Source organism: Tamandua tetradactyla, chromosome 2 (genome assembly GCF_023851605.1).
Source record: "Tamandua tetradactyla isolate mTamTet1 chromosome 2, mTamTet1.pri, whole genome shotgun sequence".
NCBI lineage: Eukaryota > Metazoa > Chordata > Mammalia > Pilosa > Myrmecophagidae > Tamandua > Tamandua tetradactyla.
The window spans coordinates 183,596,209-183,618,537 of NC_135328.1; the positions used below are offsets into that span (position 1 = coordinate 183,596,209).

At 58.0% G+C, this 22,329-nt stretch overlaps 1 protein-coding gene and 1 long non-coding RNA gene across 3 annotated transcripts; one reads left to right on the forward strand and one right to left on the reverse strand.

The window, feature by feature from the left end:
* Nucleotides 1-621: 621 nt before the first annotated feature.
* FOXO6 (forkhead box O6) lies at nucleotides 622-22,042 on the reverse strand. Its single transcript, XM_077150047.1, has 2 exons — nucleotides 21,336-22,042; nucleotides 622-2,832 (listed from the first exon to the last, which is right to left on the reverse strand). Exons 1-2 carry the CDS (start codon nucleotides 21,747-21,749, stop codon nucleotides 1,567-1,569), a joined length of 1,680 nt encoding a protein of 559 aa, XP_077006162.1. The 5' UTR covers nucleotides 21,750-22,042; the 3' UTR covers nucleotides 622-1,566.
* On the forward strand, nucleotides 2,591-4,845 carry LOC143674404 (uncharacterized). 2 transcript variants are annotated; one of them, XR_013171035.1, is made up of 3 exons: nucleotides 2,591-2,974; nucleotides 3,461-3,531; nucleotides 4,002-4,845. It is a non-coding gene; the product is annotated as an uncharacterized LOC143674404 (long non-coding RNA). The 2 variants fall into 2 exon arrangements; XR_013171036.1 differs by having other exon boundaries at nucleotides 2,591-2,800.
* Nucleotides 22,043-22,329: the final 287 nt, after the last annotated feature.

Sequence of the window (22,329 nt, forward strand, 5' to 3'; positions counted from 1 at the left end):
AATCCAACTTGTCTGAAGCTGAACACACCATCTTTCCCATGGCACCCCTTTCCTCAATGCACCCCATCTCAGGGAATGGTCCTGTCTTTCCAGGACCGTTTTCTGTCTTTCCAAGCCAGAAACTGGGCATCACTTGACTCTTCCCTCTCCCTCCCCAACTCATGTCCAATTCACAACCAAGTCATAAGGATTCTACCTCCAAAATATATATGAATTCACTTGCCCCTCCAGCCCCACTGCCTCACAGTCCTCTCTGGCCCCGTTTGATTTTCATCTGTGCAATGGAAACAAAAAATCGTTATTTAATACGTGGCCTGGCACTAACCGGTTCTTAATAAGAATCTGTGCCCCTTCTCCCAATCTCTTGGGAAGATGGAATTTCCCCAGGCTGAAAACTTCTTGCCTGCACGTGTTCACAGTCCCCAGGTGCAGCCCTCCACACAGGCACCTCTCCCGCTTCCGAAAAGCAGTAGGTGCTTAACCAGCGTGTGCACTGCAGACAGGCATCAGGGAAGGCTGAAACACACCCAGACACAAAGCCACAATGGGGCTCAGGCACAGGAACGCTCTCCCCCACAATCCCTGCCAATCATCCTCCTCCTGCTAGCCCAAGGCGCGGGAAATATTTAAAACAATTTTATTCATGAAAATATGCTGTACAATGCACTCTACACGGCCTCGACACGGCACACACGCACACGCTGACAGCACGGCCACGGTACACTGCCTACGAAACGCGCCGGGGGACGCCGCGCCCACCGCCCGCCCCGACGGGACACTTATAAATATGGGAGAGAGGGGCCAGGACTGGCTCGGAGAAGGAAGTGGCGGGAAGATGGGTGGATCCGGAGCTGAAGCCCGCTGGAGGGGCCGACACAGTACTGGGGTGATGGGAAGAGGAAAGAGGGATTAACTCCGACGCGGAGGGGGAGGAGCTAGGGCAGAAGAGGTCGGGGGAGCGCCTGAACCTGGGAGGTGGGGGTGGGGCTGGGGTGGGGTGGGGGGAGGGTGTAAAGAAGGGCTGCTCAGAGTGGATGGCCGATGGGTAGTGGTAGATGGTGTGTTTTCCGGAGAGAGTTGCTGGCTTGAGGGGAACGAGGCAAAGACCGGGGGGAAAGTTTCTGTTGGGAATCAGATGTGAGTTTGGACTGGATACTCCTTCTTGGCGAGGGCCCAGCAAAGGAAACCGAAGATTCGGAGAAGCCCCTCCCCGCCCCCGCCCGATCCCCCGGTAGACTTCCCCGACCCGCGGCCACGGCAGGCGGCCCACGTCGCTGCTCTCCACTTCCACCCAGCCCGGAATGCAGCCGCCTCTCCCAGGCTTCCTGCCCCAGGAGGAAAAGGAGCGGGTCTGAGGAGTTTGGGCAGGGATGGTGGTGAGCCCCAGCCCCTCCCTACCACTTCCCTCAGCGGGCAGCTTCCGAGGGATGTCTCTAGCAGGGCTCTGCTGCCTCCTAGATCCTGCCGTGGGACTGGGATCGGGAAGGGGAACCCAGGGACCGGGATGGGAAGACGGACGCCCCGTGAGGGCGGGGCGGGGGCACCAGGGGCGCGAGGGAGCGACCCTCAGCCTGGCACCCAGCTCTGGTTGGGGGGCGGAGCCCCGGCCAGGCCCGGCGGCGGCGGAGGCAGGGCCGAGTCGAAGTTGAAGTCCATTTCGTCACTGTCCATGAAGTCGTTGAGGATGATGGACTCAACGTCGCACTCGAGGCTCCCACTGAACATGTCGAGGTCCAGGTCGGCCGGGAAGCGGTCGGGCGCAGCGCCCAGCGGCCCGGCGGCTGCGGCCGCGTACGGCCCCGGCAGCGCGTCCAGCAGGAGGCCGCCGGGTGGGCCCCCAAAGGCGGCCGCGTGGCCGGGCGGTGCCAGGCCCGCCGCGCCCGCCTCGCCGGGCAGCGTCATAAGGCTGATGGGGTGGGCTAAGGCACTGCGCGAGGGCGCCGGCGGCGCGTATGGGGCCGCCCCCTTGCCCGGGTAGGCAGCGGCCGCGCCCGCCAGCGCCAGCTCCCCGGGCGCGCCCAGTACCGGGCCGGGCCTCGCTGCGGGCGGCGGCGGCGGCAGCAGTGTGGGCAATGCCCCGGGGCGGAAGGGTGAAGCGGCGGGCGCGAAGCTGGCCTGTTTGTTCTCCTGGATGGTCTGCATAGGCAGGCGGCGCAGCGCGCTCAACGCTGGTGGCCCGAAGCCCCCGCCTCCGCCATAGGCGCCGCCCTTGCAACCGCCGAAGTAGGTGGGCGCCCCAGCGCGAGCCCGCGGCCCGTATGCGTCCTGCGCGCTGTCCAGCAGGGCCTCGGGCAGCCCCGCGCCACTGCCGCCGTGCAGGCCCATTGGGCCTCCCAGCTCCGCCAGGCGGGGCAGCTCCCCGGGACAGCGCGTACCCAGCGCCGGCGACAGCGCACTGGCCGGGCTAGGGTACATGAGCGGCGACGACGGTGCCAGGGCCTCTAAGGCCTCGTCGTCTTCCAGTTCGGCCGCCTCCCCGAGCAGGGGTCGCCCGCCGCCACAGAAGTCGGCCCACGCTTCGTAATCGTCGCTGGCGTGCGAGGCCGGGCTGGCGGCCCACTTGGCCGCAGCAGGTGCAGGCCCGGGGACTGGCACGCCTGGGGGGCTGTCGTCGGGGCTCCGCTCGGGCGCCTGCAGCTGCTTTTTCTTGCTTGCCTTGCCCTTGATGCGCAGGAACTTAGCCCCGTTGTCCATAGACACCGCCCTGCGCCGCGGGGTCTTGCCTGTTTTGCCGCCCTCAGGGTTCAGCATCCACCAGGAGCTCTTGCCTGTGCCCTCGTTTTGCACGCGGATGAAACGGGTGTGCAGCGACAGGTTGTGCCGGATGGAGTTCTGCATCCGGAGACAAGGACAGGGGTGGGGCAATGGAAAAAGGGGAGGCCATGGGGAAAGAGGAAGCAGGGACAGAAAAGGAAAATGGAGAAAAGAATCAGAAAGGGGAGAGGGAAATAGGGAAGATTAAAGAGTGAATGGGGTAAGGCAGGGTGAGGTGGGGATGGAGAGAAGGAACAGGTAAGTACCAGACTGGATAAACTCATAATAACCATCCCGTACCCCAGAATAGCAGCACCCCCACCCCAACAGACACTTCCCAAAGGTTAAAGCTGGAGCTTTGGGCCCACCCTTCCCCCTGGGTCCAGGCTGAACCTGCAGACTGCTGGGCTGCAAAGGGCCTGCAGCAGGGGAACCGGACCCCCTCTCTCCTCCTCAGCCAAGCCCCTCTTCGGGCTAGCTGCCAGAGCCCCCCAACAGATTATGTAAGGGCTTATGCCACCGCGGCTCATCTGTCCGCCACCCCTCCCTCCCCAGCTTGGCATGGTGCCAGGAGCCCGAAAACCCAGGGCTCCAGAAATCAATCTCGCGGTGACTGATTAAGCCCTGTTTAGAACTAATTGCTCTTTCGTATGTGGGGAGAATAAATTACCTGCTTTAATTTCATGTCTTTAAAATGCAACTGCAGGTAGAGAAGACTGTTAACCCTTTGCTGGGAGGGCCTGTCCAGGGAAAGCAGGATAGACTGAGGTCCCTAAGGTGGGTATAGGTCTGAGACTCTTCCGATATACCCCACAGCCCCTCGGAGCTCCAGTGACCCCACATAAGCCTTGGATCCCACCTAGCCTCTCAAAGGACATCAACTGGCCATGGCACTCTTTGCTCACTGGCCACCTCGGGGCCAGCCTAGCTCTCTAGCCTGCCCTTATGTCTGTAGTCCACTTTCCCCTCCAGACCCACCTGCTGCAGAGTGGCTCTGCCTTCAAAGCCCCTTCTTTTAGCTGGCAGAACCATCATAAGACCCCCTCAAAGTAAGTGGGATAACCCCCATTGACAGATAAGAAAGCTGAGGATCATGGAGGGGAAGCGACTTGCTAAGGTTGTACAGCCCTTTCTGCTATCCTCAGTACTTCCCTGAGCTTCCCCTTTGCCACCCCTGTACAGATCCTCTTATCTGTTTCAGCTGTGCCAGTCTTCCACTCTCCAAGTCACTGCTGGCTTTTTTCCAGGACTGTCCTTGGGACAGAAAAGCACAGAAGTCCAGATTCCATGCACCTGGCTGGCCACGGGGTCCTGGAGCAGAATGTCTGCTAGGCCGGCCACCTAATGGCCTTGACCTCCCGGCTCACGCACTACAGTGGAAATACCACGGGCTTTGGTATCAGAAAAGCTGGGCAGACGCTGGCTCATCAACCACCTAGCTTTGTGTCCATGGGCTGTTTGCTCAATCTCCTTGAGCTATGCAGGAAACTATTCTGAAAAATGGGGTTATATTCAGTAACCACCTCACAAGGTTGTTAGATCACTATATGAGATAATGTGTGTGGGAGTACTTGGTGAACAGCCAGGTGTTCATGAACGTTGGTTAAATCCCTTAGTCTGGCCAGAAGACCTCACCTCTTAGATCACTCAACAGACCTGCTAGTTTCCATCTTGTTAATCTCATACCCAGATGGAACTTGCTAGGCACCAACAACTCTGTGAAGCTGGCATCACCCCATTTCATACCAGGGAACAGAGGCACAGAGGGTGATGTAACTTGCTCACGGTCCCACAGCTGGTAGGCAGTGGTGCCAGGTTCCACCCCAAAGTCTACCCAGTCCACGACCTGCTCTTAGCTGGTTAATCCACCCAGGCACACTGGTAACCACTACTTTGTGCAGGCTTTTCCTCCTGTCCCCTTTCCACTGGTCTCTAGTGCAGGGAGTTCCCTCCACTACTCAGAGCACACCCACTCCTCACTCAAAGCTCCAAGTACAGACCTGACTCTTCAGGCCCCCAGGCTCCCTGTTTCTGGCACTTTCTGGCCTTGAAAAGCAACACCTGAGGCTCGAAGTCCCCTCCCAGAGTTGCCCTGCCTGACTACTCCTGGGGCCCGGAGAGGAGGGGAGCTGGACCCCAAGGGAATGATGCTCCCTCAAGTAGATACCCCCATCCCCACCCTGCACCTGGCTCCCCAGCCCCTCCCCAACACCTGTGCCCAGAAGCCTCAAGGGTGTTCCTCCCCCATGGGACTGTCTAGCTTACAAAAGGCTCCACCTCCCAGCTTCCTGCTTCCCAGGCTGGAGGTCCGTCAGGCCACACCTTTTTATCAAAGTCACCATATGCCAGCCTAGTTCTGCGTGCTGGGGGAAAGGAGGAAAGACGTGGCGAGGTACCAACACCTACTCAATCCCTGGCCCAGGGTGCCAGGAGTATTTTATCTCATGTAATCATTATATCAAACCCCATACAAGACAGGGATTGTGATCTGCATGTCAGATGAGGAGTGCGAGGCTCAGAGAGGTTAAGTTGCCAAGGTCATACAGCTTGTTAAGTGGTAGAGCCAGGTATTAATTTCAGGCAGGTGTTACTCTGAGACCAAAGGACATCACAATCCACCATGGGGGAGGGAAATGAGTCAGAGAATTTCCAAAGAATCTTAGGAAGCCAGTCCTCCAGTGCTTTTCAAACTTTCAACGGAAACTATCTCCAGAAGCTGGCAGCACGGAAGGGCTGGGGGCATGGTCGTAGGCAATTGTCGCAAGCCTGAAATTTCTTACACGTCCTGTGTTTCCTTTCAAAAACTCAAAGGAATTTTGCATTGCACTTCATACTATATCCAAATTTTCTGAATATAAAAGTAATGTTTTAGATTACCATCCAAGAATACATGCTCCAATCCTGTGAAACTTCTGTCTTCCTCCACTCTACCCGCTGTCCAGCCTGGGAGTTTGAACCACAGCTGGCCTGACCCAGGGAGAAAAAAAGGACTTGCCTGAGGTTGGCCACGACCTGGTGGCATAGAAGGGATGTGAGCTCAGGCCTCCTAATTTCCAGCCTGGTGCTGTTTGCTCTCCACCATGCCTGACCTGGGGCAAATCTTTCCCCTGCTCTGAGTCTCACATTTCCTACCTGTAAACCGATAGGGATGGGCCAGTTTTACTCTGGGGACCTTTTTAGTTTGACACTGAAGATACTGGGTAAAAAACAGTCCAGGGGTTTTCAAACTTTTTTTTTTCAAAGCAGTGAAACTCTCTTTGTACATGGAATCTAATGTAAAGCTTGGGTGTAAAAGAGGTCAGGGAAAAGCCATGATAGTGGGGTAGGGCTGGGTCAGGAGTCCTGCCCACTTAGGACCCTCCCTCCTACATCTCATGGACACTGAGGTACTTGGAGACGGAATTCTGTAGGCCAGGTGGATGGGGCAGTTGAGGCTTAGTGGGGTGCCAGGGCTGTGGGTCACGTGGGTGACGACCTATGCCTTCTGAGCTGGGTTCTGCCCCAGCTGTACACGAGGGCCCCCTGAGTGTAGCTCAGGCCCTGCTGCCCAATCTGGGTCCTCAGGGCCCAGCCACCTGGTACCAATCAGAGCTCTCAGCCAAGTTTCAATGGCAAGAGCCCATCACAACTCTGGCTCGTCTGCAGGGCCCCCTGGGAGGCCAGAGGCCACGGAGGAGGTGAGGGAAGCAGAGGAGGGAGACGCCTCTGCCAGGCAGCAGTATCCAGGGCTCCCTTTCAGGGTCGCCTAGCAACCGCCACAGTGGCCACGGCCCTGGCATGCCCAGGCTCCCCTGGTGCCCAGATCTGGGCCCGGCTTCTGGGGCCTCATGCCACTCCCCCCCCCCACACACACCCACAATCAGGCAAGACGCAGGTTCCCAGGGGAGACAGGACCTCCTGGATTCAGGCATCATGGAGACTATCTGTGGGCAGAGAGAAGAGGCAGAGGGTTCTATCCCCCATCTCTGTCTCAGAACCTGGGCCAGGGGGCCAGGCCCCTGGGGTCTCACCCACCAGAGACAGGAGGCTGGTACAGAGTAAAGCGCATGGGCTCTGGTCCATGCACATCTAAACATCTGGATTCCAGCTTCGGCTTTCATGCCAATGAACTGTGCGACCCTGGGGCAGGATGCTTTTGACCTCCATTTCCTCAATCGGCTTCCTGCCTCCACTGTCACTTTCCTACAGTCCTCCCGGCAGCCAGAGATCCTTTCAAATATCTTGGATCACGTCCAGTCTGCCCAGAACCCCCATCACACTTAGAGTCAAGAACAAAAGCTTGACCATTGCCCACAGGGCCCTCCACGGCCTCTCCAACTCCTCTCCTAAAATCCTTGCTTGCTCCTTGCTGTTCTAGCAGCTGCCAGGCACAGCCCCACCTCGGGGTCTTTGTCTCAGGGGAAGTGCTGTTCCCTCAGATACCTTTTGGCTCTCCCACCCCCTTCGAGTCTTTGCTTGGATGTCCCCTTTTGCCACGAGGCCCCTCCTGACCAATCTTTTAAAAATTGCTCCTCGGGCGGGCCGCGGTGGCTCAGCGGGCAAGAGTGCTTGCCTGCCATGCCGGAGGACCCCGGTTCGATTCCCGGCCCCAGCCCATGTAAAAAACAAACAAACAAACAAAATATAATAAAACAAGAAAATGTTTAAAGATGTTTCCCTTCCTTCCATCCTTCCTTCCTTCTCTCTGTCTTTCCTTCCCTTCCTCCCTCTCTCTAAAAAAAAAAAATTGCTCCTCTTCCCTGGCATTTCTTGGTTCCCTTACCCTACTCTAAATATTTCTAAAGCAATTATCAGTTTGTAAATTTAATATATAATTTACTTATCTTCTCTGTTTTACTGTTTATTGTCTGGCTTCCTTCATATTAGAATTTAAGTTTCATGAGGGAAGGGATATTTATTCATTTGGTTTTTTGCACACCCATGTGTTTGGTACATACTAAGCACTTAATAAATGTTTGTTGAATGAATGAATGAATGAGTGAGTGGGAGAGAAAGATAGGAAGGGAGGAAGGAAGGAAGGAGGGAGGGAGGGAGGGAGAGAGAAAAGAAAGGAGGGCTAAAGGAAAGAAGTAAAGAAAGGTGAGGAATCCTGTATTGTAGGAAGAATTAACTAAGACTGGGCAGAGAGGCTGGTTCCACAAAAGGGCCTTCTCCACACTAGGCTGGGAGCATAGGACAGAATGAGAGATGGGCATGAGGTGGAGAAAATCAGAAACAGTCAGATCCACGGAGGAAACTGCAGAGAGGAATAAGGGCCTCAGTGAGAGGCAAAGAAGGGCTTCCAGGGTGAACAATGCAGCTGCCAACCTCAGCACCCTGACCCTGCTCCCTACACAGACTTCGGTAACCTGGGGCTGCCCATCCACCTGTGGCTTTGCCGGGGCCAAAGCCTCTCATGGCCTGTACCGCCGAGGGCAGACGACCCTCCAGGATTCCTACTGGGGACAGAGTAACCTCATCCTTGCTGACGGTGCCTCCCTCGTGGACGTGGACGGGGTCTGATCTAGCCAGCGGCGGCAGCTCATCTATCCAGCAGGGTGCCTCATCTATTCCCAGGACACCCTTCGCCCACGAGCAGTAATGCATTCATCTGCCAGCACAACCCCATCTATCCAGCACACCAGTCCCATTTATCCAGCAAGTACAACCTCATTTGCTAACAGCACTCCATTCACCTGATAGGCCCCCTCATTTATCCAGCAGGACACCCTCATCTATCCTCTAAGTCAGAGAGTCTCCTTCCTCCCGCGGTGTGGCTGTGTTCTCTGACAGTGCAAGCTGACTGATCCAGCAGGACATCATCTCTCCTACAAGCACACTTCATCCCCTGACAGCACAACCTCATTTATCTAATAATGCAGCCTCACCTTTCCTCCAAGTACCACCTCATTCCCTGACAGTACAACCTCGTTTATCTTCCAGTACAACCTCATTTCTCCTTCCAGCACAGCCTCATTCTCTGACAGCTCAACCTCATCCAATCTTACTTCTCCAGCCAGGGCCTGCTAGATCTCTTGGGGGGGTGGGGAGCGGGTAAGGGGAAGCGAAGAGAAGAGAGGTCCATTCCACCACTCCCTGTCCCCTTACTACGGAGAGCTGCCTGACGATGTCCAATCTCCCCAGGCGAACGAGGGCCCATGGACTTTGAGTTCTAGGTTGTGTGGCCCAGCCAGTGCTCCATAAATGTCCTGTTTTGTCCCCGCTGGGGCTAAAGAGGGCCCATAGATTGGATCCGGGACATGGGCTCCTATGCTCCCTGTGCCATCTTCTTGTTCTGTGGTCCTGGGGTAGGGGGTGGAAGGGTTACCCATTCTGGGGCACATTCAGTGGTCTGCTGGTAAATGTTTATCAATCAGCTTTCTAGGGGGTAAATAAAATATCACCCGATTTGTAGTGCTTGCTGCTTTCCATGGTGTGGATACTCCCTTCGTAGCCAATTTCAAGCTGCCAGTATGACGTCGCTGACTGCAGAACTGGGAAAAAATGTGCACAATGGCTCCCGTAAGCCAGTATAAGCCATCTCCAGCACACCATTGGCACGGGCCTCAATACCGAAGGGCACCGCCTACTACATGCCAGACCTCAGCTAGGTTCTTTAGATACATTTCTTCTTTTAATCCTGATAACCGTCCTGAGAGTAGGTATTGCTCTTTTATAGCAGGTGGAAACTGAGGCTCAGGTGTGTTAAATGTCTTTCCCGAGTACAGGGGTCAGGTCGAGATCCCAGGGCTGTTGAGTACCAAAGCTGAGGTTCTTCGCACCAATGCCAGTGTGGCTGGGCCCACTCTGCGCTGCTGCTGCTGCTCCAGTGACGATCCCTGCCTTGGTTCTCAAGCCCTCACTTTTCTGGTTTTCATCAGAGTCAAGAGGCCAACGTCTTATGGTGTCCCCACCAATCTTGTGCCAATTCCTAACCTCCCTGGCACCTGGGTGGCCTCCAGGGCCCTCCCAAGATCAGTCCTAGGTCTTGGATCCGCTGGTGTAGGTGCCTCTCCAGGTTCCATCCCCGACCAGAGCTCAGTCCAGTCTCTCCCTCCGTCAGGAAGCTGTCCCTGCTGCCTGGTGGGGAGGATCCAGCTCATCCCTTCATCCTCCCCAGAGCAGAGACCACTCTGTGGTGAAAGCTCTGCTCCCTCCCGTGACTCTCATTTCCTCTCTCTCTCCTGTTCTCCCTGCCTGAAGAAATGGCAAGAGCAGGGGTTGGAATCCCAATTTAATCATGTGACCCTGGACTTCCCCTGTAGAAGCGGGTAACAATCCATGGGGAGAGATGGGACCTGGATGAGATTCCACATGTCAAGACTCAACCCTCTGTTTCAGAGCCCCAGGAGCATACCTGTCTCACACAGAGCTACTGACTCCCCAGGGGGCCACTTGCCCTGCCATTTGGGGTGGGGTGAAGCTGGGGCATTTGCTCCAGGGAGGCTTCCCGGCAGTGGGGATAAGTGGGGGTATAAGAGCCACATATGTCAGTGGTGAGTGGGCTAGGAGTCAGCAGTGGAAACCATATCTCCAAAGTAAGGTGTGAGGTCAAGGGTCAGGCCCTGGCACCATCCCACACATCTAGCCTAGGCAGCAGACAAACCAGTAATTCAAGTCCAAGCTCACTGCTGCTCAAAAGCCCATGGCGTCTTATCACCCATGGGCTCAACTCTAAACTGACATCCAAGAGCCCAGTGATGCCCTTCAGCCTCATTACCCCTATTCCCTTCCACTTGTGGCTCCAGCTTTTGCACACTGTGCCTTTGCACACTGTTCCCTTTGCCCTTGCTCTCTCTTTACTTAACAAGTTCCGGCTCCTTCATCAAGTTCAGCTCTGTGGTGCCTTCCTCGCTCCCCCTGTACCCCCAAAGATATATAGCTGCTTTATCTTTGTGAAACTCAGTGCAACCCCAGAGCCCTAATTGCAAGCCATAGTATATCCACGTATGTGTCTGTCTTCCCTTCTGACTGTGAACTTTGCCAGGACAACCTTTGGCTCACTGTAAGTTAACCCATAGGATGGAGCCCTCACTGTAAGTTAACCCATAGGATGGAGCCCTCACTGCAAGTTAACCCATAGGATGGAGCCCTCAGCAGCCAGGAACCCCTAAGGCCTAGCGTTTTGGGGCAGTGTCTGTTCAGCAAAATCTCAGGCCAGGGCTCTAAGCCCTGCTGACTGCCCAACACAAGGTCCTGTCTGAACCACCTCCCTTCTGGTTTCTCCTGCATCAACTGCTGTTTCCGTCCTCTTCTTTGCTTTTCTTCAGCACTTTCTAGTTACTTGGGAGAATTCTACAGAGTAAAGAAGGGAAGGAACTTTCATTCACTGAACATCTAGCATGTGCCAGGCACGGTGCTGGGCATTCAATAATTATCATCATATTATATCTTTGTAGCAATCCTCTGAACTGGTTCATCATCCCCATTTTACAGATGATAAACTGAGCTTCCAAGAGACCATCTGATTTGCCTAAGGTCAAGCAACTATAAGTGATGGCAGAGGAATTTGTACCTAGGGCCCTTGGCTCTTCCTCCTGCCTAAAAACTCCAGAGTGGGCCCAGGGTGGGCCCAGGGTAGGAGTGAAGGGTTATCCCCACTGGCTCAGTAGCCCCTCCACAGATCCCTCCCTCCCTCATCTAGGATTAAATGGAATCCCTAAGTGCAAAGCCCTTCAGATCCCTCCATCTCTTCCTCAGTCTGAGCCCCCTACCCCCTCCCTCAGCAGGAACACCTCCCCACACCCCTGCCCGCGGCCCTGGGAGCAGCTGCAGTGACCTCACCCCGCCCTGCCCTGGGCCAGACTCTGGGGAGGGCCCAGCAGCTGTGCCCCAGCCCTGCAGGCTGGCTCCTAGGGGGAGAAGAGGAGGAGTGGGCACAGTGCCAGGAGAGCCATCTGCTCTCCCAGGGGCATGGCCACCCGCACAGACATTGGCCTCACCCCCAGGGGCCACCCTTGGCCCTCTGTCCTCATGCCAAGGGACTCCAGGAGCCCAGGGCAGCCCACCCAGACCGGGGCACCAGCCCTCATCTGCCATATGTCTTCTCCTGGAGACTCTTGCAGGACGCTGCTGAAGAGTCATGAATTTTTTCCCCTGAAAAATGAACAAGTGCTCGGGGTAAGCCCCAGGGGCAGAGGCCAGAGGCCATGGCTGGGTGTGCCGCGTGCAGCCTGCTCCAGCCCGGGCCTTACCAGGCTAAGAATCTGCAATCCCCTCCTGGGGGCCTCCATCCCCACACATCTGCTCAGCTGGCAGGTGCCTCTGGCAGAGGGCAAGCCCCTTCCCCCACAGCTCCAGCTCAGGTTACAAGAGGAGGCTAGGCCAGCTGAGGACAGGGGGAGGGGAAATGAGAGGAGGAGGCAGCTTTCCAGAGTGTTAGGAGGAGGGAACTAGGATCCCGCTCTGGATAGGACTCAGAGCCAGAGAGGATAGGGCCTTGCCCAAGGTCACACAGCCTGCCAGTGGGGCAAGGAGCAGCTGGCACTGAGGCAGGCAGCCCCAGGTTCAAGTGTGACCTTGAGCAAGTCATTTCCTTCATGTGGAAAAATGGGAAGGCTAAAACCTGCCTGTCCTGCTTGCCTCCCAAGGCCACGGGAACAGCGGTTTAACAAGTGGTTGGAAGGGGAGGTTCTAATAGGCTGGAAAGAGGTAGGCCAAACCAAGGGCGGAGGGGGCTTGGACATGTTGAGCATCTGACACTTCAGGGACTGGGGAGGTGGCATTAAAAGAAGGACAACCCCACCCCACCCCAACACACACACAGAATCCAGCATCCCACAGAATCCTGAACCCCTATACAGCATGTGGGTGGTTCCTTTCCCAGGGGAATGGGTAACAGTAACGATACCTGCCAAGATTTGCTGGAGACTTTACATGCATCCCATAATCCCCACAACAAATCTTGGGCATAAGTCCCGTTATCACATTTTGTAGTGGAGGAAACTGAGGCTCAGTTGCCAAGGCCACCCGGGGGTGAGTGGTGGAGCCAGGGCCTGCCCCTCCTGTTTGCCTCCAAGACTTAAGTCCCTAACCATGTTATCCTGCCCACCTCAGACTCTCAAAGCTCCAAGGGGTGCTGTATAGCACCACTGGAGGAAAGGCAGGAGCCAAGCCTGGCATCCTGGACTCTTTGGGGCTCCTGGGCCTCCACCCTATCTCAGGCTTATCTTCTCCTCCGGACCCAGTGCCAGGCCCACACTAGGCACCTGAGCCAGTCTCTCCTTCCTGCCCACCCTCCATACCACTCCAGAGGGATCTTTCTACCCATATCATTCCTCATCCCCCGTGGCTTAAATGCCTCCTCCTTGGCTTGGCATCCAAGATGCCTCTCACCATCAGGTTCCTGCTTGCTTCACTACACTCAACTCCTGCTGGTCTCTGGCCGGCACAGACCCTAAGGGGCTGCCCAAGAGTTCCAAAGGTCTGACATCCTGTCTTTTTGTGTTTCCAGTACCTGAAATACCACAGCTTATTATATGGCCTTCCAGCATGACCCTGCACAGTCTTTGTCCTGGATCAGAATCGGGCATCCTTATCTTATCTACCAAACTCGACCTGTGGGCACCTCAAGGTCAGGGCGCCAGTCTGGTTCCTATCTGAGCAGCACTGCATACCATACACAGTAGGTGCCCAATGAGTGCAGCCCTGGATGAAAGTGAGTGGAGGCAGCTGCCATCAGCCTCCAGGCCTGAAGATCAGGGGGACATCAAGCTGGTTGGCCCTGTCCTCAGGGAGCTCTCCAGGAAAGGGAGACAGGGACCTCTGGGCCATTCTCCAGGTTGGAAGCTGTGGGGTGGCACTCCAAGGCAGAGCAGAGAGCCTGAAACGGCCTGGCCAGAGCACTGAGCTACAGCGGAGTCAGCCCTGGGAGGTTTGTTTTCTTGTCACTAACAGAGGGACACTGTGAAAGTCACTTTGTCTTGGCCTTAGTTTCCTCATCTGCAAAATGGGGACAGTCACAGTGCTGGCTTCACAGGGTTTCTGTGAGGACTAAGCGAAGGCAGGTATGTAATGGAACGTGGCAATCTGAATACCACGTTGGAACAGTTCAGTGTTGCTAAAGCAAAGGTCAGAAAATGGGACTCGTGAGATGGGGCTGGGAAGTCCCAGGACTGGATCCTCTGGGAATAGCACTAGACTGTACACACACTCCTCTAGTGCCCGCTACCACCTGGGAAACTATCAGAGTTTCAGTTTCCTCACCGTCCCTGTCCCAGATAGGCCTGCTGAGTATTTGCACTGACATTTTCCCTCCCTCCTGTGGCCAAAGGCTCTCAGTGACAAAGCACCTCAGCCCACCTGCTGACTCCATTCTCTCCACCTATGCCCTATACAGCGTGGGGGGCTGGGTGGGAGATGCCTGTGCTGGGTCAGAGACTCTGCCCTTTAGAGGTGACCGCATGGAGATTGAAGTCCTGTGAGGAGATGAGCAGGAGAGCAATAGGCTCCGCTTGGAGAAGGAGCTGCTGCACCCCGGGTGGAAGCAGAGAGTAAGGATGACAAGCAGGAGACTGAGAAGCCACGATCTAAGGCATCGGTTTAGATTCTGATTGATCATCACCAGATACACCTGTTCAAATATAGATACCTGAGCCCACCTGCTGAGAGTCTGCTATGGAGAGTCTGAGATGGGCGTTGGAAACCTGTATTATTTAAAAGCTTTTAGGTGACTCTGATCCTCAGCTAGGCTGGCGAACAGCTAAGGATTTAAGGTAGGAATTCTTGAGAAAACACACTGAGTTCCAGAATCACCCGGGAGGCAGATCTTTGTTCAAAGCACCCAAGCACCACCGAGATTCTGCAGGGTGTCCCAAGGGATCAGGGCTTGGTGAGCGTGTGACAGTGGCAGCGGGCGTGGGTGTCAGGTGTGAAGGTGAAAATGAGCAGGCGGATCAGAGGGAGCAGAGAAAGTGGGAGGGAAGGCAGGGACTGGATAGAGCCAGCAGAGGGCCCAGGGGTCCAAACAGAGTAGTTTGGGCTCGACTGGCTCCCGGGAGGAATGAAGGCAGCCTGGAGAGTTCTGGAGCAGGGGAGTGCCTTGGGGCTGAAGGGCTGGCTGGCGTGTGGAGCTGGGACAGCCCGAGCAGTGGCAGATGACAGAGCATAGTAGGAACGGGTCTGCGTCTAAATCCAGGATCTGTATGGTCCAAGGTAGGCCACCTGGGCCCAGTGACTTCATTTTTCTGGGCCTCCATTTCTTTAACTGCAAAATGGGGCGATACACACATTCTTGGCAGGACCCAGGGAGGATTAAATGAGAGAATTTATGTGAAGTGCCCAACTGATTGCCTAGTGCCAGGACGTTCATTCTTGTTCCTCTTCCCACGAGAGGCACCCCTCTTAGAGACCAGAAAGGTTTTTCTGCAAAGTGGAGGCCCTAGGAGGAGGGTGTGGGAGGCCCCTCCCCCACACGCCACCTGGCCCCCCTCCCACCTCCACATATGGGTTGGGGGGTGGGGAGAGGCAGCAACCAGCCAAACCCTCCCAAACAGGAGTTGGTTTCCATGGTAACCAGGGTGCCAGGAGGAGGGGGGTGCTCCCGATCCAGCTGTCCCCCTGAGCACCCTACCAGGCCCCACAGCCTCAGCTAATGCCCACCCAACACCCTGCACCCCCCCATCTGCCTATTCTGTGGACCAGCTGGGATTGCTCCGAACACTTCCTTCATCGTGCCCGGGGTGTGCCTGCCACCTGGATACTGGCGGGGGCAGGACAGCACCTCTACGCAGGAGTCCCAAGTTTGAGTCCAGCCACACCTGTACTTTCCCACTTCCGCCCACAAGAAGTCTTTTCAGCACTATTTGCTCTCTGTCCCTGTGGCTTCTGGAACCAGAGGTCTTGAAGTCACAGCCCCCAAAGGAATAGAGACTAAGTTAAGGCCCTGTGGACACAGAGTGGGAAAGAGCTTTGCTCCAGCTCACACCTTGATCAGGTTTCCAGACAGGTGCTCTGACCACCTCCCCCCCCCCAACCCCGTGACTCACTCTTGACCCCACAGCTCCAACTGACTCCAGGGGGCAGAGGCAGACCACTCTGGGCAATGCTCCAGGGTGATGGGCCACTGCTCCTGAGAAGGAAGCAAGTTCTAACAGCTTTGAGACCTGCCTAGCAACAGAATGGGCTATACCAGAGGTCTGTTAGCTTTGTCTCTGGGGTTTGAGCTATGGGCGGAGACATGGAAAGGGACGTTGGGCTCCATGACTCCCAGTTTTCCTAGAAACCCGAGTTTGATTTGGAGGTGAAGGGGTCAGGTGCCAATGTGTAGGTAGGCCAGCCCCGCCCTCTGCTGTTCCCCAGATACCCACCCCCAAGTTCGGAGGTAGGAACACAAGCTGAAGTAGAGAGAGGGTGCTGGTGAGTCAGCTGCGGGGTTGGGGAGACAGTGAGGTGAGAAGGGAGCTCCCTTCCCCTTTTTCTAGCTGATGCACCCACATCCCAGAGGCTCATATCCACACACACAATCTATGATCACCCCTCACCCTCATAAGACTCAGAGGGACTTCTACAGCCCATGAGGCCCCACACCACACCATCACCCAGTGCCACTCAAAGATAGGAGAAGGAGGGCTATCAGGAACAAGCTCCTACCCTTTCCAAGTCCAAACACAAGCCCCTTCCTCTAGCTTCTCGCTCAATCCTCCCCATGGCGCAGAAGGATCTTTAGTACTGGGGTCAGAAGAGGGTTCAGTTCCCATTCTGCAATTTCCTAGGTACATGACTCCAGGGCCAGTCACATCCTGGCTCAATCGTGTTCCCCCCTGCAAAACAGGAACGCTGAGACCCACCTTGCAGGAGGGTGGTGAGGATTTTCCGGATAAGCATCAGGCTAGTGGCTGATGGTGGGTAAGTGGGGGCCCCCTTCCAGACCGGCTCAACCGATCGTCCCCTGGCGGGGCCCCTCCTGTCCAACTTCCTCTCCCCACTCTAGTCAGTCCTGAGGCTGGAGCTCAGGGAGTGCAGAAAAGGGGCCCCCGACCCCAGAAAGTGGGGGCTGAGGGGGCACTGAACTTTCGAACCCGCAAAACCCCCGCGCCGTTCATTACCTTAACGCGAGTTAAAAATAACCGTCTCATCTCTTTAAATTAGTCTGTCTGCAATTACCGCCTGGCACGACGCTGCCCGCCATCGTCCCGCTGGAGCGGCGCCAGGTGGCAGGCGGGGCCCTCACCCTGTCTGTCGGTCTGTCTGCCTGCCTCCTGGTCCGCCCCCCTTTACCCGCCCCCCCCCCCCGCGACGCAACTACCTCAAGGGGCCCCCCGCAGCCCCGCCTCCGGAGCTCCCCAAGTTGCGGGATGGGGTGGGGGAGGGGGCCGGGGCCGCCAAGCCGACAGGGAGCGAGGGGGTCCATCGGGATTCAAGGACTGGGGTGGGGGCGCAGGAGCTTGCGTCGGGGGAGGGGCGCCGGGAGGCCCGGGAAGCCGGAAGGGCCCGCAGCGCGCCAGCGCTCGTGGGTGGGTGTGAGCAGGTGGCCGTGGGAGTCTGCCGGGCGTGCCAGCAACTGTGCCAGGAGCGGCTGGCACGGACTCGTGCCCAGGAGGCGGGCAGCTGCCAGCCCCCGGCTCGTGCAGCGAGGGGGGTGAGGACACCCCTCAACCCGGGGCTCACACCGCCTCCTCCTGCACCCCCACCAGCCCCTGGGGCTGGGGATCCCCGGAGGACAAAGGAGGGGAGGGGAGCCCTACAGAAGCAGGGTGGGGTGGGGGAAGGAAGGGGGAGGCCCCAACACTCACACCCAACTGTCAGCCAGGCTGCAGCAGGACCCTCCTCCTGGCCTCCCAGATCAGCCCCTCTTACCCTCACCCCACTTGGGACCTACTGGGTTAGGGCCTGGGCCAGATGGGGGTAGCACCATCCGTTCTGGTTCCACCATTAAACAGCCAGGCTGCTCCAGCCCCCGAGGGAGAAGGGAAGTCCCCATCCATTGCACTCCTTCCAGAGATGAGGCCTGGAGACAGGAATGGGAGGTGCTCAAGCCTGGCCTGGGAGCTCCCAGTGAGGCTGGCAGCCAGGAAACACAAAAGCAGGCAGGACAACTCCACAGGCACTAAGTGGAAGGAGTGCCAAGACCCAGAGCAGCCTGGAAGGCTTCCTGGAGGAGTCTAGAGCTAGGGAAGGTGGGGCTGGAGCATCTAAGAGGCAGTGGAAAGCCCTACCCAGATAGTCAGCCACACTCCTGGGACACTACAAAAAGGAGACCTCCTGTCCAAACCCTCTTCCTAGGCCCGGGAGATGCTCCATCCTGAGGGGATACTGCCCCTCTTTGGGAGGGTCCCCACACTGAGCCTGCCTCCCCCTAGGGCTCAGCCCTGATTTGGGTGTCCCTGGCCTTACTTCCTCCAATTCCTCTCCACAGCATCACCTGAAGGCCTCCTGACATCACGGAGCAGACCACAGGGCATAAGCCAAGTGCATTTGCTCTTCCCGGTCTGGCCCACGCCGCCCTGCCAATGCCACCTCCCCATCAGCCCTGGAAGCCCTCAGCTCCAGCCTGGCACAACCAAACTGCCCCGCAAATCCAACATGCACATCTTCGTCTCCCCACCTTCGCATATGATGTCAACAACCCTAGAAGACTTTCTCCCAAATTCGACCCTCCCCACCGAAGGCCCAGATCACATGTCACTTCCTCTGTGAGGCCTTCTCTGGCTTCCCAGGGCATATAACCCACGGCCCCAAACCCAACCCCACACCAGTCCTTCCTGCCTATAAAACCCAGGGCCTGGGCGTGGAGCCGGCTGAGCAGCACGCATCTTCAAGGCAGGGCTAGTGCCTTCCCCTTTGGTACCCCCACCCTACCTAACAGAGCTTGTCACACCCGAGGGCTTCAAGTGCAACACTCTTGTGAGGAAAAGAGGGAGGAAGGCACAGTTGACTCTGGCCCCAGACCTGGCACTGTGTGCCAGAGCCCCTATCCACCTGAGCTTGGCTGGAAGTCAGGATGGCCCCTCTGCCAGGCCCTTTTAGGGGCTGACTGGGGATGGGGGAATAGAGTTAAAGGCAGGCTTAGAGGGAAAGGAGGGCCCCTGGGGAGCTAGGTGGGAGATGGGGTAGAATGAGTACAACTATTGGGGGAAAGAATGGAGCAGGCCAAAGGCCCCTCTGACCAGCCCTCCTCCAGTGTCTGGGTGGTCTCTGCCACGGCCTAGGTCAGGAGTCCAAGCCTGAGGCTCCCTCTCCAATGCCCCACGTTGGGGCTAAGTCTCCAAGGCTCCTTCCTTCCTGAGCCCAGATACAGGGGAACCACCGTCCCCCCAATGGCATGGTGCAGTGGAAGCCGCTTCCAGTGGGCAGGCAAGAGAGTTGGGCCTTCATCCAGGGCGTGCCACTCACTAAAGTGAGAGCAGTTCCATCCCCTGCGTGGGCCTCAGTCTCACCATTTGAGAAGGGAACTTATGAGACTGAATTACCACCAAGCATATCCCCAATCACATGCTAAGATTTGTATATGCCCCTGTTTCAAAAGCCACCAGTGCCTCCGCCTCTCCCACCACCCCAATCCCCAGTTACTAGCAGGATACGATTCCAGCACTTCTGTGGGGCATTGGAAAGCTGGAGAGCCTGGGCCCTGCAAAGAGACGCACCCCTGGGTTAGAGTCCAGCTTTCCCCTTTCCCGTCTACTGATAATGTGACCTTGGGTGGTTCACTCCTCCACTTTGGGCCCTAGTGCCTCCTCTGTAAATGGGAATGGTAAACCCACCTTAGGGGCTGCTGACAGCAGGAAAGGAGATGTGTGAAGGTTCCTGACAGAGCTTGGCCTTGAGACCCTGGATGATCTGCAGCTCTCTACTTCCAGCCTCATGTCCCCTCCTTCCACCTTCCTCTGTCCCCCTCAATCCATCAAGCAACAACTGGAGCTGACCTCCTGCAGGAAGCCTGCTGGCCTTCTCTGGCACACAGGACTTCTCCCTGCTTTAACACCTTCTGCACCCTCCACAAAATAAAAGCCTCCCTTTCTTGTCTTTGCAGCCAAGGCACGAGACCCTCACAGTCACCTTTCACCAGACATGCACTGGTGGCTCCTTGGGGCCAGGCTCTATGCTGGGTGCTGTGGGCACAGGGAGGGCTACGACACTGCCACTGCCTTCCAAAGGTGGGGGCAGGGAGGGAAAATGAGACTGGACACAAACGACTAAGACCCGAGCAGGCAGGGCGAGGGCAAGAGAAGGGGGACTCCTAAGCTAGCCAAAGAAGGTTAGAGGAGGCTTCCTGGGAAGGAACTTTGCACTCTTGAGAACAGGGACTATTTCTACAGGACGAGGTGGAAGGTGGGACACGGCAAAGGGAGCAGCGAGGGAAGTGCGAGCCAAGCCCAAGGGCAGGGCCCGCTTGGGAGGAGTAAGTGCTCTGGTAGGGGATGCACCCAAGGGGACACCTTCTCCAGCATGAGCCCCTCATAGAGAGAGAGAAGCTGCCAGCTGGAGGCCTGAGTGCCACGGGTGACCAGGTCAGGACACCACGGTCCCTCCGCTGCAGCCACTGGGCGTGCAGAGCCGTCCATGTCCATGAGCCTCCTCCCTTCCACTGGCACACCTCCTTCCTCGGCCTCAGTGCTCCCACCACAGGTGCTCCCACCACAAGCCACAGGTCCTCTTTCCCTATAGGCATGCCTCCCTCACTGAGGCCCCCTCCCCGAGAAGGTACCTGACAACACACGCACTATCAGCTCTTCCCCCACAGGCTCCCCCAACCTCCTCTTCCCCCAGGGCACAGACTATCTCCCACTTCCCAAGAAGAGGGCCAGAGGAGGAGCTGGCCCTGGAGGCCACCATCCAGTCAAGCCCCTGCCCTCTCCCGAGCTAACTCTCCCTTTACACTGGCTGATACTAAGGCCTCAGCCGGTGGGTCCCCTGCCCCACCCCTACCCCCAAATGCATCTGAGCTCAGAAAGCCAGGGAAGTGAAAGACAGGCACCTGGGGGTGGGTGGGGACAGATGCCCAGCCCTCCACCTCCAGCCCTCAGACCAGCAGGCTCACCAACACCACCACCCATGCTGATCCAGGTAAGAGGAAAACTCAGAGCTTCCCAGGTCACCTGACTGAGTTCCCCCACCCCATGTTGGCTGGTGCCCTACGGTGAACTCCTGGCATTACAGTAAGAATTATGGGCCCAGGGTTGCAGTCCACATCTGGGGTCAGCTCCAGGAAGGGCAGCGGGATAGATTTGGGAGAGAAAGCTGCCATGCACCCCAAGTCGTTTTTCCAGCTTTTTAAGGAGGGTGCCTGGTGGCGACGGTAAGGCGAGAAAGAGTAACACAAAGCAAACTCCCGGGGTAAGGGCCAGGGAATGGGTTCTTCTGCCACGCCTTAAGTACGGGGTGGGGGTGTTACCTGACCAGAGTGCCTCGGGGATACCTCAAAGCGGCAATCCCTTGTCGCCCTGCCAGACCTCCCACCCAGCATCCACAGCTGCTCCCAGCACGCCCCCGCCCGTCCGCCCGGCGGCGCCTATGCCCTGGGCGCACACTCAGTGACCCCTGGGGGCGCTCCAGAGTGACCCCCACCCCGGACGGTCCGCCCCACGTCCAGGCGCACAGAGCAGCACCCTTGAAACCCCAGCCGTAGTTCCCAGCCCCCACCCCACCCAGCCGGACGTCCCCACCTTCCAGCCGGCCGAGCTGTTGCTGTCGCCTTTATCCTTGAAATAGGGCACGTAACGGACCATCCAGTCGTAGATCTGCGAGAGCGTGAGCCGCTTGTCCGGGGCGCTCTCGATGGCTTTGGTGATGAGGTCGGCGTAGGACAGGTTCCCCCACGCGTTCCGCCGGGAGCTCTTCGCTTTCCGCAGCGGCCCGACCTCCGCGCCCAGTGGCGGTGCTGGGGCCATTGCCGGGGCCGTCGCCCGGCGCTCCGGCCCGCAGTCCTCGGCGCCCTCGGCCACCCCTGCGCCCAGCGCTCCGTCCTCGTCGCCGGCCAAGTCGGGCTGCGGCAGGGGCCAGGTACACGAGCGCGGCCGGCTCTGCGGCGCGAAGTCCGGGTCCACGTCCACCTGATGCGCTCGCAGCTTCGTAGCCATGGTCCCGCCCGGCTCCGGCAAGGAGGGGAGGCTGGCTCCGCGGAGGATGGGCGGGCGGCTCCGGGATCTGCGCGCCCCGGGGAGGCCCGCGGGAGGGGTCCCTGGCGGCGCCCGCTCAACCGCGGGACGCCATGGGCCGGAGCGCGGAGACAGGGGGCTGGACGCGCTAGAGAGCACGGAGGGAGGGAAAGACAGAGGGAGTGAGGGGGCGGCGGCCCCGGAGCCCAGCCGGCACACACCTCTCCCAGCCCCGCTCCTAGCACCTGCCGCCTGCCTGCGCCTGCAGCCACCACCGCCACCGCCGCTGCTGCCGCTCCCCGGGCGCTGGCCCCGCGCGCGGGCACCGCTCTCCCGGGACAAGGCCGGATTGCACCATGCCGGAGCCCGAGCCCGTGCGGGAGCCCGCGCCGCCGCCGCCGCCGCCGCTCCGGCTCCAGCGCCAGCTCCCGCGCCCGCCGCGCTCAGCGCCGGCTGCACCTCGGGACGGGCGGGGGACGGGGAGGGGGCGGGCCCGGCGCAGGAGGGGGCGGGGCGTGCACGCCCGCGGCCGCGGAATCCTCTCCCGGCCGGGGTGTCCCGC

Bases quoted from the DNA above. Each gene is read 5' to 3' on its own strand.
- FOXO6 (XM_077150047.1), bottom strand. From the start codon at position 21,749: ATGGCTACGAAGCTGCGAGCGCATCAGGTGGACGTGGACCCGGACTTC. The intron at 2,833-21,335 runs GTGGGGACGTCC...CTCCGGATGCAG, and splicing joins ACAGCTCGGCCGGCTGGAAG to AACTCCATCCGGCACAACCT.